The 16381-nt window shown below is 38.1% G+C and overlaps 1 protein-coding gene across 2 annotated transcripts in view; it reads right to left on the reverse strand.

Annotated features, from left to right (window-relative positions):
- LOC122064985 (phosphoinositide phosphatase SAC6-like) overlaps nucleotides 1-16381 on the reverse strand; it is a 39402-nt gene that overhangs the window by 6361 nt on the left and 16660 nt on the right. For both annotated transcript variants that reach the window (XM_042628779.1, XM_042628780.1), the window contains exons 13-20: nucleotides 13830-13900; nucleotides 13647-13745; nucleotides 9068-9167; nucleotides 7811-7919; nucleotides 7586-7658; nucleotides 5415-5508; nucleotides 2923-3015; nucleotides 809-875 (exon numbers count right to left, since the gene is read on the reverse strand). In XM_042628779.1, coding sequence (XP_042484713.1) covers nucleotides 809-875; nucleotides 2923-3015; nucleotides 5415-5508; nucleotides 7586-7658; nucleotides 7811-7919; nucleotides 9068-9167; nucleotides 13647-13745; nucleotides 13830-13900 — 706 coding nt within the window. The remainder of the gene's footprint in view (nucleotides 1-808; nucleotides 876-2922; nucleotides 3016-5414; nucleotides 5509-7585; nucleotides 7659-7810; nucleotides 7920-9067; nucleotides 9168-13646; nucleotides 13746-13829; nucleotides 13901-16381) is intronic.

A 16381-nucleotide genomic window follows, 5' to 3' on the forward strand; every position in this document is an offset into this window, starting at 1 on the left:
CCCCCCCCCTCCCCCCCCCTCTTTTGGGAGATTTTTAAAACACGGATATAGTTTCTTGATGACTGTCAAAGAGCATATTTCAGGGAAGACTTGCAGATCTTAGAACAGTAATTATGGGATTAGGAATGGGGATGAGGCGACACTGCAAGTTAATTTGGTGGATTAAGAAACCAGCAGTCAATCGGATGGCTTTTTGAAAAATCAATGGAAAAGGTTAAGGCTTCCATGGGATTAAAGAAGGGAAGGTACATTGACAAATTTAAGGAGGGGAGGTTAGTTAATGGTTTCCTCTAGCCAGCTGGTAAGGTGAACATCTTGGCTAAGTGATGATCCTGAGAAAACTAAACAATAACAGGATACCTACAGGTTACGGGGATACAGATACCGGTCTCCAATACAAGCAGCTCGCAATCCTTAAAATCAGAGAGATTTTCCACACGGATCCACCTATGAAGCACAAGGAATCCGTTCCACCTTGTTCCTCATTCTAGATTTCTATGTTTTGTTTTCCTATGGGCCTTCCTCAACTCTGAAAACAGTTCCATATTAACTTGAGCCAGTCTTCGATTTTCACCCCTACAGGATAGTCCAAGGTAACTACCCTGCTCCGACTGAATACACTGGGAAGGTGTCAAGATTTTTTATTTGAGTTCATTTCTTAAGGCAATACCACAAAAAGTCAAATTTACAGCTCCCTGCCACTGTTGTTTGAGATGCTGATGATACACAAAATGGGTGTGGTCTCTTCTAGTACTTGCCTTCCTTGACCAAGCTACTGAATTCATGAGATGGAGATAAATCAACTAACCTTGCCTCAGCGACATGGTCGCAAAGAAGAGCCCAGCCAAGATTATCACCAAAGCCAGTGGGAAAGACTGCAAAAGTAACAAGAGGAACTTCTTAACTCTGCCATGCAACTAAACTAGTCAAAAGATTAAAATAATTAATGCAGTCATAATGAGGAAGAGGAAATAAATAACAGAATATCCAGAACCAGATGAACCAGGAACCTGCTCAACTCAAAAAACATGTGAAATACACCCAAGTCTCTGGTGGTAGTTCGACAACTTCTATTTGCATCATAATTGGATGGAAATCCAGGCCCTGGGTAAGTCAACAATATACAGTGGTCATTCTAATAGTATCTCTCCTTTTATTAATTCATCATCCAATAGACAATTAGACGATGAGAGTACATCTTAATAGCCAACTTTATGCTCTCACCAAAACCACTGCAGTCATAATGAGGAAGAGGAAATAAATAAACAGAATATCCGGAACCAGATGAACCAGGGACCTGCTCAACTCAAAAAACATGTGAAAAACACCCAAGTCTCTGGTGGTAGTTCGACAACTTCTATTTGCATCATAATTGGATGGAAATCTAGGCCCTGGGTAAGTCAACAATATACAGTGGTCATTCTAATAGTATCTCTCCTTTGATTAATTCATCATCCAATAGACAATTAGATGATGAGAGTACATCTTAATAGCCAACTTTATGCTCTCACCAAAACCACTGCAGATTGCACCAACTCTTGGCTTAGTCAAAGAGGACTAGATGATCTTATAGTCTTTGAGTTTAATGTAAAGATCGTTTTGAATTTTTAGCAAAGGATTCCATGGAACTTTTCATAAGATCCATAAAGAAAAGAACGTATTTGTAATATGATGACCAAAATAATGCTATTTAACTAGTCTTTTGTATTAATAGGAAGGAGTATGGATAAATTTACATCATGATAGTTTAGTCCCACATCATATAAACATGAAACAATAGAAGGGAGGCAATCCCCATAAATAAGAGTGGTCATAGTAGTTTAGCTCCACATAAGATAGACATGAAACAATAGAAGGGAGACAACCCTTATAAATAGGGGTGGTCACAAACTTACAATTGAACTTGGGTGGGGTATGGGATATGGCCTATGTAGTGCCCAACCAATATCTATCTAGATGGGGAAAGGCTACAAACGCTGCTGGGGGATGGACTATGGACTACAAAGTGCCCAACCAATATCTCTCTCTCTCTCTCTCTCTCTCTCTCTCTTTGGAAATGACCCCATGCCCCTCCCCATCCTGCCCCCCCATTGGTGCATGCTGCTAGGTCCCAACACTCTCCCTTCAAATTTTTTACCAGTTTATTATTTTTGTAAACTCCACTAACAAAGCTGAATTATTCATATAATTTGGATTAAAAATCTTGATTTTGTTCGAATCTTTGGGAAAAGGTCATATTTGTGCAGGATAAATCATATTAATCAGTTTGGATAAATAATTCATGAATTAATCAGAGAATTAACAACTATACTTGGGAACAGTCATCATCACTTTGAAAAGGACAGCTGAAAGCAAGCATCAATTTTTTTTAGTACAAACAAGATGAGAATTGCATTCTCATCTTTATTAGAAGACTAATGTCAAAACCGTGACAATCAAATATGAAGCATCATGAATACAGAGAAATGGTTCAAGTAGTTGTTTTTATAATCCAGAAATGGCTAACTTTTGTAGTAACTGGAAGACATAAGGCACATGACTAAAGTTTAAGAAGGGCCCCACAATAGAGGATCAGGCTCTGTATAGAAGAAATCCCAACCCACTCCAACCCTAGCCAATTCATCTGCAATAGAGTTAGCAAATCTCATTTTCCCTTGAGGCAAAACACGCCTTTGCCTTCTTATATATAGCTTATAGGTACCCCACCCCCCCCCCCCCAAAAAAAAATCTGAATCTGAGTGATTAAATTTTGAAGTGTTCTGCAGTCTCTTTTAAGAAAGAATATTGTTAGGTCGGGTAAACAATAGTTCTTTTAGTGAGAGGAGTTTTAAAAAGACATCTTTGAGTCCTCGCAAGGGGAGAACGTAATCAAGAACTTCAGAAATAGAGAGAAATAACAGATGCCACATAAAATGTACTTACCGCGATATCCTCAAGTTTCCCTTTTTGTGAAGGTGGATTCATATCCCGACTAACAGATATAATATAGTGTCCTTGCAGGAGATCAATTGCATCCTTCAAATTTTTGCAACAGAAATTGTGGTCATAATTATATGAAGCACATGCAGAAACTATAGTTGGGGGAAAAAAGGGAACAAAGTAAAGAATAAATATTCATCAATGCAATTTACGACTCGAATTATTCTAATAATGTGTGAAATGTGTCCAACAAATACAATCAGCTTATCTAGATACAAATATCATAATCAATCAAAATAAACAAGAAAACCTTTAAGAAATTTATTTTTTTGGGGGAGGGGGGAGATTATGGGGAGAGAAATCACAAATCATATAAAAGTAAAATCAAGGGAGATTTTACTGTCATAACAAAAAGGAAAAGAAAAAGAAGATTTTCCCTCCCCCTTTCTATTTCCTAGCAAGAAATAGTGAGCTTTTAATCGACAAAAGCGATCAACAGCGTAACCCTGATTGGCAAGATTTGGATCTAGTTTATGCACACTTCTCTACATCAGGTAAGACCGTTGACAATGCATATATGCCTGATTAAAATTGTGCCGTTTTTGGGTCCATCATTTAGGTACCCAAGAAAATAACTAGATGTAAAATAGAAAATTCCAAAGTACAACATTGGTTTTTTCCCATTTTTAGCTTTCTTGGTTATTTCTTTTACATAGAAATTAAAAAATATTGGTATTTTTTTTATCTATTAAATGACAAGACTCAAGAGTATGAGGCAGTGATAAGCAACTTGATGTTCAGCTGCCACATTTGGAGCCAATATTTCTTACCAAACTAATTTCTAACTAAAAAGGAAAGTAAATAAAGAACCAAATTAAAAAATAATATTTCTTCTAAACCCATCGCCCAACTACATCACGGCCCCTATCGTTGAAATCCGCTTCCCTGTAGGGCCGTCTTACCCATCACTCCTTCTGCCACTGTGCAGTCAACCCATTCTGTTTGGCCCACCCCTTTAGTGTTGATACGCTAAAGCGACCAAGGTTGACCTTGACTTCTTTATACGCGTCAGCGAGAAAAGGTGAAGCATATGAAGGCCCTCGCGACTCATCTACTTGTCTCACACTCGACCAGACATAGCTCATGTAGTTAACCTTATGAGTTCGCATATGCATGATCCTTATTCCTCTCATATGGAAGTTGTGTTTATTCTTTGGTATTTGAAGATTACTCCTAGGAATGGTATCTTATTCTCCCCTTCAGAACACATGAGAGTAGATGCCTAAACTGATGTTGATTGGGCAGGTTCTCCAGATGACCGTCGATCTCCTTCAGGCTACTGTGCTTTTGTTGGTGGCAACCTAGTTACATGGTGTAGTAAGAAGCAGGCAGTGGTTACCAGGTCTAGTGCTAAATGGCTTATGGTATTTGTGAGTTGCTGTGGCTTAGAGGTCTTCTTCAAGATTTGGGGGTTGCCCATTCAGATGCCTATGATGTTACATTGTGACAATAAATTTGCCGTCAGTATTGCTTACAATCCAATTCAACATAATCGTACTATGTTGAGTTGACAGACATTTCATCAAGGAGAAGTTGAAGCAAGGGCTTAAATGCCTTCCTTTTGTGAGAAGTCAAGATCATTTAGCTGATATACTCACAAAGGGTCTTAGTAGCAAAGTTTTTTATTCTATTTTGTGCAAGTTGGGCATGTGTGATAACCATGCACCAACCTGAGGGGGAGTGTTGCAATAATGGATTATTGTTTAATACTTTAATGGGTTTTAGGGGTGTTATCCAAACAGACCCTTAAGCCCTTCAGGGTTTTCTTTAATTATACATAGAGAAGCTTGTGTCCATTATTTGACACAAGTCATATTTTCTTCCAATTCAACATCCCATATTCTGTTTTCCTTTTCTTGAAGGGTCCTGAACTTCTCTATTTTTACAGAATTGTCATTCAATCCTTAATGAGATATTTATCATTCTCGTGGACCCATAGTGACCCAAAAGTAGGCTTTTGGAATCAGTGTTTGCATTAGTGGACCGTGGACCTAGGTCATTAGTTCTCTTGTCGTTGAGTTAGCTAGCTAAGGAGTATTCCAACTGGTTTTTGGGTACAATCGGCAAACTCCAGTGACCAATCCTCTTTTAACTCTTATTTTTATGTCCTGTGTTGTTATTCCCTAGCTTGTGGAAGAGGCTTAAACCCAACTGTCTTTTATTACTTTCTTTCTTCTCATTTTCTTCATAAAATCCAGTAGTTAAATAATATATTTAAAAGGTTTCTTCTATACCCATCTTGATGAAGAAGAACTAGATAGATGCATAAACTAATCAACATTATATATTCTTGGAAAGGACAGATCTTCATGGTCCATGAAGTAAAATATGAATGAGAAAAGATGATGCAATTGAAAACCAAGGGAAAATAACCCACCACTTCCATGGTTCCACATTATAATCTCAGATACAATAGGTAAATAATCTACACCAACCTGTTTTGTCCCATCACGGAAATTATTCAGGTAGTAACGGGCAAGGGCATTCCAACCATCTTTGGCAATTCCCTCGACTGTTCGCTTGCCAAACCTAGATATCCAAACAAACAGGACATCCATCAAAACATAGAAATATGTAACCTAGAAGCAGGAAGAACTAACAATGCTGGGACAACAGACATGAAGCCATACTTCTGACATAAATAATAAGAATTGAGGATTAATGAAGTAATTAATTCCAGGAAATAGGGTGTAATGAAACAATGAAATTAAAGGCATATAGAACCACAAAATTGTGAAACCTTCCGCGAAATAAGGGGGGCGGGGGAGGTATTGGGAGTATGTTGAGTCTGATTTTTCCCTCTGCTGCACCCGGAAAGCTTGGGCCAAACTGAAAAGACATCACCATGGTTCACCCTGAGAATGCATATAGAATAGCTAACTCAGAAGGTGAAGAATGAGCAGATCCTCTCAACGCCATGCATCTAAAAAGGTATTATGGCTCATCTAGTTCGGAATGGGACATGGAGGGGATTGTGGTCAGATCGATTCCTTCTAACTCTAGTCACTCATTCAGGTCAATTTCTTTCAGGCATCAGTGCATATTGTTAAAAAAGTGAGCAAAATTAAAATCTAAAATATGCATTAGGAATAAATAACCATAAATTATAAACCATTTCATAATTATCAAATATTATATTTGTTCCATGCATTGTTTGAGGTCTTGGTTTCACCCAGGCCAAAAACCAAGATCTTGCAAGATCTTGGCGAAACCACGTATTTTTGGAAGGGCCAACTCGGCATGGGTTTCGGTGGCCGTATGGCCTAGATATTATGGGGAATAGCTTAAGGTAGGAATTAAAAGACAAAAAAAAATTGTTTGTTATACATATATGACTCACATTAGGGAGAGACAGGAGAGATCTAGCAAGAAAGGTGAAAAATCTCATCGAAATGGGGTTTAAAACATCATGTGACTTGGCTTGGTTCGACCTAGTCAAATCGAAACTGAGAAATGAACCAAAATCCCTGAGAGAAACTGAGATTTCAAGCGAGATATTTTTTGTTTTTCAGTATCGCCAATGGTCTTGACTCGCCAAAGCCAGAAAACAAGACTTTAGCGAGATCTTGAACCATGGTTCCACGCTTGTATGGGAGTGATTTGGACAAATATTATAAAAATCAAGTTTCCAAAAAACTTAAAGTTGAAACCAACGAAATTCGAAACTATACATTTTATATTAAAGGTTTGTGATACCTAAACCACACACATGGTCGAAATTTTTCTGAAGCAAAGAAATTTCGACCGAAACCTTGCAGTTTTTACATATCACATGGAGTTTCATTTCGACATCTTGCGAAACTGAAATATCAAAATTTGAGCGAAACCTTTAACATTGGTTTGTGCACTTGGAATTAACTTCCCTAAATAGCCTTCTTGCTTACACTAAAGAAGTGCGATATATATTCTTTTCTCACTAATCAAAAGAGCAAAGGGGGAAAGATGAACATCTGACATTATCCTCTATTTCTCTAAGTTTCCTAACACCCCAAACCCATTCCCACCCCCCCATGGGGAAAAGAGGGTAATAATCTTGCCACTAGGTGAATATCCAACAATTGGAATCATGGAAGAACGGAAACTGATATCACAATGATAACTTCTGATTGCTGACTTGGAGTATTCAAACCTGAGGCCAAAGATCATAAGCTCCTCAATCAGCATATATGAGCATGCAACAAAACTTAAGGCAAAAGGTTGGGACTGGGAGATTAAACTGTGAACATAATTTCATTATCGCATTTACTTCGAGTAAACAAAATTTGACCATGCATCATTAGCATACCATTATATTTCCACATACAAAAGGCAATCAGTATAGGAAGTGAATACCGAAGAGAAATAACTTCAGTAATGTCTTTGTGAGGACATAAACTTAAGATTGGAACACAAGTTAGTCCCAAAATGAACAGTAAATTGGAAACAGAATTATGCCTACCATCAGGATTAAACGCACTCATGAAATCCTAACTTCTTTGGATTTGACATGGCATCAAGAATCCATCAATAAGACAATTCCCAAAACAAATCAATCAAAGTGCATAATCTTCTAGGTGCCATTTTATAACAACTCGTAAAGCTTGAACAATGAGAAATCCAAAAGTACCTGACAAAATCTCCTTTCAAGGCAGGAGTTCCAGAATACTGGATGCTTATATCATCACCATGGTTGGCCCATACTGAAAGAAAGAAATATGAAAGACCACTTAAAGCCCCTTTTCAACTAGCATAACCTTTAAATCAACAGTAATAGGTATACCAATCACTGTAAGGAGGTCAACGCCATATTCGTCTGATATAAGTAACTAAAAAGAACAACTAGCTAACTCACATATTTTAAAATTCTCGTCAAGATTTGGGTGTGCACTAATAGTTTCATCAGCATTGAAAATCCCCATCCGTTGAAGTTGGCTTTCCAATAATTTTCTACCAATCATGCTCTGTTGACAACAGTTCAGTATACGAGTTTTATGGCAAATTAGTGCAAGTGAAACAATATGTATATGTACTAAAAAGCAGTTTACAAATGATAATAGCAAGTGCAGATAAACCTGACATACAGCACCTAAATGATAGTAGATTGTACTTTCAAATGCCAATGGTGTCAAAAGAAACAAAAAGATAAGAGAAGCAAAAGAAAATGAAACATCCTATCACCCCCCTCCCATTTTCTTTCAACATTGCATGAAAAATATCAATGATAAACAAATAGCAGAAATGAAGATGAAAAGAATTGGCCAATCGCCAATGCCTTCATTACGAGGAACCTAGATGGTGTCTTGCAAACATGATAATAGCACCCATTAAAGAGGAAACTAGAAAAGAGAACATGAAGTTAAAGATAAGTTGTTTAAAACCAAGTCTAATAAGTTTCAATGAGTTGTGACTTTGAAGCAGTAACAAACAAGGTTACTCCAAGCATGAAGCAATTACAATGAACATAGAATCAGAACTCAAAGAGTCACAAAGACACTCCATTTCTGTCTTTAAGACTAGTTCATTTCAATCTCAAATATATTCAATCTAGAGAACCGGACAATTATAGTACTAGTCTGATGTTTTGGTGATTCTTTGTAAGGTTTCTTTGCTTGTCTTTTGGCTCCCCAGGAACAAACAGAGTTACCAGGAATGAAGATGCAGTTGTCAGAATCTAACATGGAAACAAGTAGTCGGACTCAGTAAATAATTTTGTAAATGTTATTAAAGATCCAAATATAAATAACTCAATATTTTATCGTCTAATCTTATTTCTAAACAAGTATATCAAAAGAATGGTTTCCAACTGGGGTCTGCAGTAGCAGCTATGACCCTGCCATCCTGGGTCTACAATGTCATCACAAAGTGATAACGGAGGGAGAGAGAGAAATAGATTCATGCTTTGAAGTTTAGAGCGATAATATATATATATATATAGAGAGAGAGAGAGATGAAGGTGCACAGAGGGAGAGATGCATAAAACACGGCAGTGGTAGTATTTTAGTGGAAATAAGCCTTAGGGATGGACATCAATATGAAAAACAAATACTTTTCCTTTGACCATTCTTCACCATTAGCCACTTTTAGATTCCTTGCACAAATATAACATTACCTGGGTAACATTTGTACGGTCCAAGCAATCAATGCAATTGGTTCTCACAACCCCACGTTGCTCTTCTTCTTTCTCACCTTTCTCGTTCAACAAAAAGTACCTGTTAAGTTCCATAAATTAAAAAGTAGCAAAAGAAAGAAAAAAAATTAAGGATACAAAATAATAATAGAAAAGGAAGAAGAAATCAAAGATTGTGCTCCACTGTACATTGCTAAAAAAACTTGTGGGTGTGTCCACAACTACATACTAAGAAAAGCACACAAAGAATAACATATGCAGGCAAGAAAACAAGCACATGATTAAGAACTTTGACGGATAACAATATTCGGAATTCGCCAAATCGGAGACTAGCCAAAGAATAACTACAAATCTCATATGAAATAATTTTCATCTACACCCAATGAAACCCTCCTCAGACATAAAATAGCTTAAACTAATTTTATGTCCATGGTACGTAGATCGATGATAGATTAGATGGCAGGACTCACCAATGTGGGTGGGATAAGGCATAGAGCGCCGAGTTCACTATTTAAAATTTTAAACATACGCACCCATCTGACCATCTCTTTACCAACTATATGCTTATTTTAAAATTTAAAAGTCCCTCCAAATTTATTTCCTTCCATTTAAGTGGGTAACAAAAAAGTCAATAGACATGTAAAGGTGCATTATTAACTTGCCAATAACCATGATGACAAGGGAAGAACCCTTACGTATAGAGTATGGACACAATCCATATGCGTCATAATGCAACTTTGTTCATGTTATATATCAAAGTCTGAAAATATAAAGAATGCAGGCCCAAGAATAGACAGACAAAGTCACAAAATTCATGGATGTCCAATCTAATGGAACTTTCAGCATGAACCAGGTCCGTAATACAAAGATCGATACACTAAGCCCACCACACTAAGCTCACAACCAATAATGCCCAACAACAACTTTCAAGTTTCCTTTTTGGGAGTTCTTTCAATTACTTGCTATAATTTAATCTTAAGATACTTAGGAAATTGGACTTAATAAGATGATGTAGCTCCAAAAGCCAGAGAAGTTGCAGAAAATTAGGATGATCTTTCAACTTCTTTATATTTCTCACTTTTCATTAGGTTATATTTGGAAGGTCAAAACTTATAAATTTTACATGATTTTGGTGGCCTGAAAAGTTTCTAAGTTACCTATCCAAAAAGGCCAAGATTTTGTGATTATAAGTTGTAAGGAGAGAGCTATGACCAACTTACTAAATGGGGCGTTAATCTGTTGTGGGAGTACTATTTCTATAAGTCATCACCAAAGCCATTAGGAGCTTCTTCTTCAACACTTCCCAAATTTGTTGCATCAACCACACCTTCCTCTGCCTGATCCCCAAGAAAGACGGCGCCTCCTCTTTATGCGACTTCAGGCCCATCTCCTTGTGCAACCTCCTGTACAAGTTCATTGCCAAAATCTTGCCAACCACATCCAAGTTGTCATTGATTCTCTTGTCAGCGTGAACCAATCAGCCTTCATTGCTGGTGGTAGCATCTCGGATAACATCGTTCTCTATCATGAGATTGTCCGTGGTTTAAACAAGAAATCCCACTCCCCTGCTGCCCTCCTCAAGATTGATATCCACAAGGTGTTTGACTTTGTCTCTAGAGTCCTTCTTTCCATGTCCTTTCCCCTATACTCCGTCAATTGGATTCATGCCTACATCTCCTCACCCAAATTCTCTATCCTCGTGAACAGCTCCCTTGCAGGATTTTTTCCCTCTTCTGTTGGCATTCTTCAGGGATGTCCCCTCTCCCCCTTCCTTTTTCTGCCTTTCTCTTGAAGTCCTCTCTAGATCAATCCAATCATATAGTGATGATCTTCTCATCTCTCATCCCCAAGTGCAAAGCTTCCAACCTAACCCACTTAGCTTTTGTTGATGATCTTTCGGTGTTCTCCAAAGCTAATGAGGGCACTATTTCTACCATCATATCATCTCTCCACCTCTTTGTGTCCCTCTCTGGCCTTCACATTAATCTGCTCAAATCCTACCTATTTCTAGCCAATGTCTCAGATTCCTCCAAACCTCGCCTTCTTGAGCTAACTGGATTCCCCATTGGGACTTTTCCTGTTAAATATCTTGGTCTTCCCCTCATATCCTCTAGTCTTACTGACCATCACTGTGCCCCTATGCTCAACCGAATTCGCAAGAGGCTCCAACTTTGGAAAGGTAGGTTGTTGTTGTATGCAGGTCGTCTGGTTCTGATCCGATCAGTGCTCCAGTCCTCTTATATTTATTGGTCCAGAATTTTCCAGTTTCCCAAATCCATTGAATCCCTATTCTGCTCCTTGTGGAAAGGAACCGATTTGCCGAAATTTCTCCACCCCATCTGTTGGTCCTTTGTTTGCCTTCCCAAGAGCGAAGGGGGTCTTGGTATTAGGAGAATCAAGGATGTCAACTCCACTGTCATCCTCAAGCTGTCCTGGGAGGTAGTTTTCAAACATTAGAGCATCTAGGTGTCGTGGGTCTACTCTTCCCTCCTAAGCAAAGACTCCCTTTGGACTTATAGCGTCAAACCTAACTCCTCTTGGGTTTCGCACAAGATCCTCCTTGATAGACCCCAAGCCTTGGCTGCCATTAAATCTCTTATTGGAAATGGGTCGAGTCCTTCCTTCTAACTTGATAACTGGCATCCAGCTGGAGCGCTTTCCTTGACTGTGGGCCCTAGATCGATCTATTCCTCTGATATCCTCATATCCCTAGATCTACCTCTGTCTCCTCGATCACCTCTAATGGTTCCTAGACCAACCCCAATATCCCCTCCCTATCCAACTTCTGAAATTACATCACCTCCATTCCTTCACCCTCTTCTAGTGTTGATCGCATTATCTGGTCCCCTCTCTATTGGGTCGCTTCTCCTCTGCCTCGGCCTGGAACCACTCCCGATCCTCTAACCCTACTGTCCCCTGGCACAAGGTTGTTGGTTCCGATGCCACATCTCTCGTCCTAGCCTTACTGTCTAAAGAGCTCTCACCAACTGCCTTCCTACCCAATCCTTCCTCATCTTTCGCCATATTCCTCTATCCTCTACTTGTTGTATTTGTTGGAATGGTATTGAAGATACTGACCACCTCTTCTTTAACTGCCCCTTCTCCTCCCGCATTTGGAATTTTGTCCTCGCCAAATGTTGGCATTCCTGGAGATCCCCCCTCCCCCTTCAGAGAGAGTGGAACTAGATTGACATGACCTTCTTTGGTAACTCCATTTGTGACACTGCAAGAAAGCTTGCTTTTGGGGCTGCTATCTCCCATGTCTGGATGGAACGTGACATTTGTAGATGGACTTCCAATTCCAGATCTTTCGATAAGATTTGGAAGGCCATCTACTTTGACGTCTCCTCCAAACTTGCCACGCTCCCCTATAGGCTGATAGTGGACACCCTAAGGAATAGGCTTATTGTTGTCTCCTGGGGCCTCCCTCAGTCTATTTTTTTCTCCCCTCCCCCCACCCAGTAGGGTTGTTTCATTCGGATCCTACTGTTTGTATATCCCCCCCCCCTCTTTCCATGTTTTATATATTATCTATTCATCCAAAAATAAAAAATAAAAAATATTTTAAGAAGAATATGGTACTGATTAATGTTAAGAGTTTAAGTTAGGTAAATTTGGTATTTTTTTAAGTTCATAGTAGGCCTGATTAGTGCTATACGTCTAAATATACCATATTAGGATTTTAATCCCCTGGAATTGTAATTCATTAGACTTCTAATTTATCATTCATTAAAATTTATTAATGTCCTGATTGTGTCACGTCTGCTTGGCCTGTAGCTTAAAATCCCTAGGTTCCTAATGGTGATTGAAACCTTTTATTTTGATTGTTCTTCAATTTTAGCCTTGGAAATTAAAAGGACTGTGACAGTTCGAATCCCTACATGCTTTCGCTAAATGAAGAGAGCTCTAGAGAATATTTTAGCCAAATTTTATTACGTTAGTGTTTTGACCTTCTTGGAAAGTGTCAGTTTGTTAGCGAGAGATGGTTCTCTTTATCCTAAATTTTATAGTCAGAATTGTATCTCTCCATAAAGATTAATTAGGAATATGCCAGGCAAACTTTTGGGATGAATAAGCCTAGTCCTCGCTGCTGAGGGCATCTGGCCACAACTGGTTTGAGTATTAAGTTGTGGCCTTTGTAGAAGCTGGCTTGATCAATAAAACCTCAATATTCTGTCATCTTTTATGTACACTTGCCATGTGCAATACCCTGTTTATGTACAAGGAGACCAAAAATGCCCACAAACAAGTTTACTGATCTCCATCAGGCAAGAATGAGTGTCATGAAATATATAAACTATGGAAATGTTGGATTCCATTGGCATGTTATTAAGTAGGAGGATAAACAAAATGAACATCCATAAGCTAAGTGAGGAAATTCATAAGGAAATTCATAAGCAAGATGTACTCGTAGATTATTTTAACGCATATAAAATACATTATTATTTTCTTAATGTTCATTGACAAATCATGGTGAGATCTTCCTGTCCATCAAACATATAAAAGTTTAAAGAATAAAGCAAATAGAACTATTTCTTGCAATTTAAAAGTAAAACCATACCCCTTTGTCTTGAGGAAATCTACTATTTGATCATAAAGGATGGAGAGACGCTCAAAGTGAATATGACCACAGATCTGGTGAAAATCGAAATGTGTATATCTACAGAAATCAGTAGGTCTAAGCAGTGAGTAGTGAAATATTAAAAAATAAATTACAATTATATGTCCCAAGGAAATAATTTACCTGATGTCATCACTAATGATATGCTGCATTGCATTGGCAAATTTCTCGCTCAAGCGTCCCTCACTTCCATGCTGAGAAAAGATAAAGATGATTGAGAAATGAACACATCACAAGCATTTCATAGATGCGACCTCACCACATATACAAGTGTGTGCGAATGTGTAAGGTCATGTATGAGTGTATATGTGTCAATGAGCATATCAGAACTCTGAAGGCTATACTCCTTGTGAAGTTAGAATCATATTCACTAGCACTCTGAAACCCTTTTCAATAATGATTATGAAAGTAATTTCAACAAACATATTCTGAATATAATATGGATTGATGTAAGTTGTTGGGAAAATGCCCACATCCCTAAGTTTACAAATGTGTTTTGATGATAACAACGTAGTCACACTAACCTTTACTTTAAGTAAGTGTGGATTAGCACTTAGCTCATAAAACCGGAGCTCAAAGACAACTAGCTCAAGACAACAAGCTCAAGAAGCATACGGCAAAGCCAAGCTCATATCACAAACAAGAAGCTTCACCTCGAGCAAACCAAGAGAAGACTTAGCTCAAGCAAGGACTTTCAAGCTACTCAAGCAAGGACCTCTAAGCCACTACATATGAGAAGTGAAAGCAATAATGGCACAACATCACCAAGTCAAGTCCTATCAACAAAGTCTTGAAGACCAAAGATGGTTGAAGACCTTACTTTGGCTTAGACTAGGTGCATGCATTTCATAAAATTGTAAAACTATAGTGAAAATGCATTGAATATCATTTCACACACTCATGAGCAGATAGACCCTAGGTATGGGCACATGTCCTTAAATATGCTCCTAGGATGTTAAAAAGGCATTAGCAAGAACCCCCGACCCTTGGATGCAAAAATCCCAACCAGATTTGAAACCTGCTCAACCGGATTGCCAATTGTGAATTCGGAAGAATCTGGCTTGCCAGATCACGATGAGGTACCTGATCTGGATCTCTTGGTAACCATCCGAATGCAATCCGGATTCATGTTCTTTAAACCGGCTCACCAGATGAGGCATGATAGTCAGACACCTTTGGCTCACGACGACTATATTCCAACAGCTCTCTTGCCAACTGGCTCACCGGGTGGAAACCGATGCGCCTGATCAGGGAAAAAATAGATCAATAGAGAATCACCTCAGGATCTTAGTAGGGTCATTTATGAGCCTATATAAGGAGAGCATTGGGTAATAAATGAGAAGAATAAGTCACATCCATAGTTGTCAGGACGACAATGCGAACCAAGGTGTTGGAGGGCTGCCTAAGTGCTTAGGCAACAAGGCACTTGCCTTAATGCAACCAAGTGTTATATTTTATTTTCACTATTTTTTAACATTATTTAGTATGCTACATATACCTTGTATTATCAAAAATCAACATTAAGCCACATCAAAGATCACCATTAAGCCACATTAAGTTCATAAAAAATCAACTGTCAGAGAAATACTCTTGTTTAACAGTATGTTTTACTGGTCAAATGATCTTATTTTTACATGAGACTTTTCGTATTAGGTATAGCACAAAACCAGCTTTCCAACAAGTCTAAGAATACTTAAACATGAGTTGTAATGACAAAGTTATATTCCGGTCAAACTTATTTTAGAGTGCGTGAATGCTGTTAAAATCGCCTAAATGGAAATAATTTTAAAGATATTAAAACAAAAGATTATTTTATCAGACTTTTGGTTTTTAGCAATGTTTTAGCATATGATAAGATTTACAAAATTTTTAGGAATTAAGAAAACCCCAGCATTTGAAAGTTGAAAATCTCTACTACAAACAAAAAAACCAGTTTTTGTTCTTAGACTTGTAGGTTAATTTTTTATCCTTTTGGGATTTGATTTTTAAACTATTTTTATTGGATTCAAATAGGGGGTATTTGATTATTTACAAAGCCATTTACTTTCAATGATATTTGGCATAGATAAAGCCAAAAATATAAGACGACATGCAATGCAATAAGGCGACAGTCACCTAGGACCCAGGCAAACCGCCTGGGCGCCTTGGTGACGCTTTGACAACTATGGTCACATCAATAACTCTCACCATTGTGAACATTAAAGTCATTTATTGCAACGCTCAAAGATCAAGCTTCCTCACTTTAAGCTTCTTGGTGATCTCTCAATTAGGTCTCTCCCTCCAAGCCCTCAATCTTGTATCTACACCAAGTGGAGGATCCTTCAATATCAAGTGCACATTCGTTATTATCTTGCAATTTTTAAAGGTGTATTCACACGCCTCGAAATCGGTAACATAATTACCATACTCTCCTTCATTCTTCATTTTAGTGTTTGCATAATGCCTAGACTGCATTTAGGCTTTTGCATGTAAAGGATCCTCTTGTCCATACTCCTTGTAAAATTGTGAAAAGTGCTCGTCCTGTAAACAAGATTTTTGTAAAGGTAAATTCCCCCACCTATTATATTGACTAGTGGAACCACTCAGGGGATAATGAGTGGAAAGGGTAGACTCAAGGAATCAAAAATCTATAAATCATATTCTCACTTGTGTGATTATGCTTGCTATTCTGTAAT

Source organism: Macadamia integrifolia, unplaced genomic scaffold (assembly GCF_013358625.1).
Source record: "Macadamia integrifolia cultivar HAES 741 unplaced genomic scaffold, SCU_Mint_v3 scaffold1845, whole genome shotgun sequence".
Taxonomy (NCBI): Eukaryota; Viridiplantae; Streptophyta; class Magnoliopsida; order Proteales; family Proteaceae; genus Macadamia; species Macadamia integrifolia.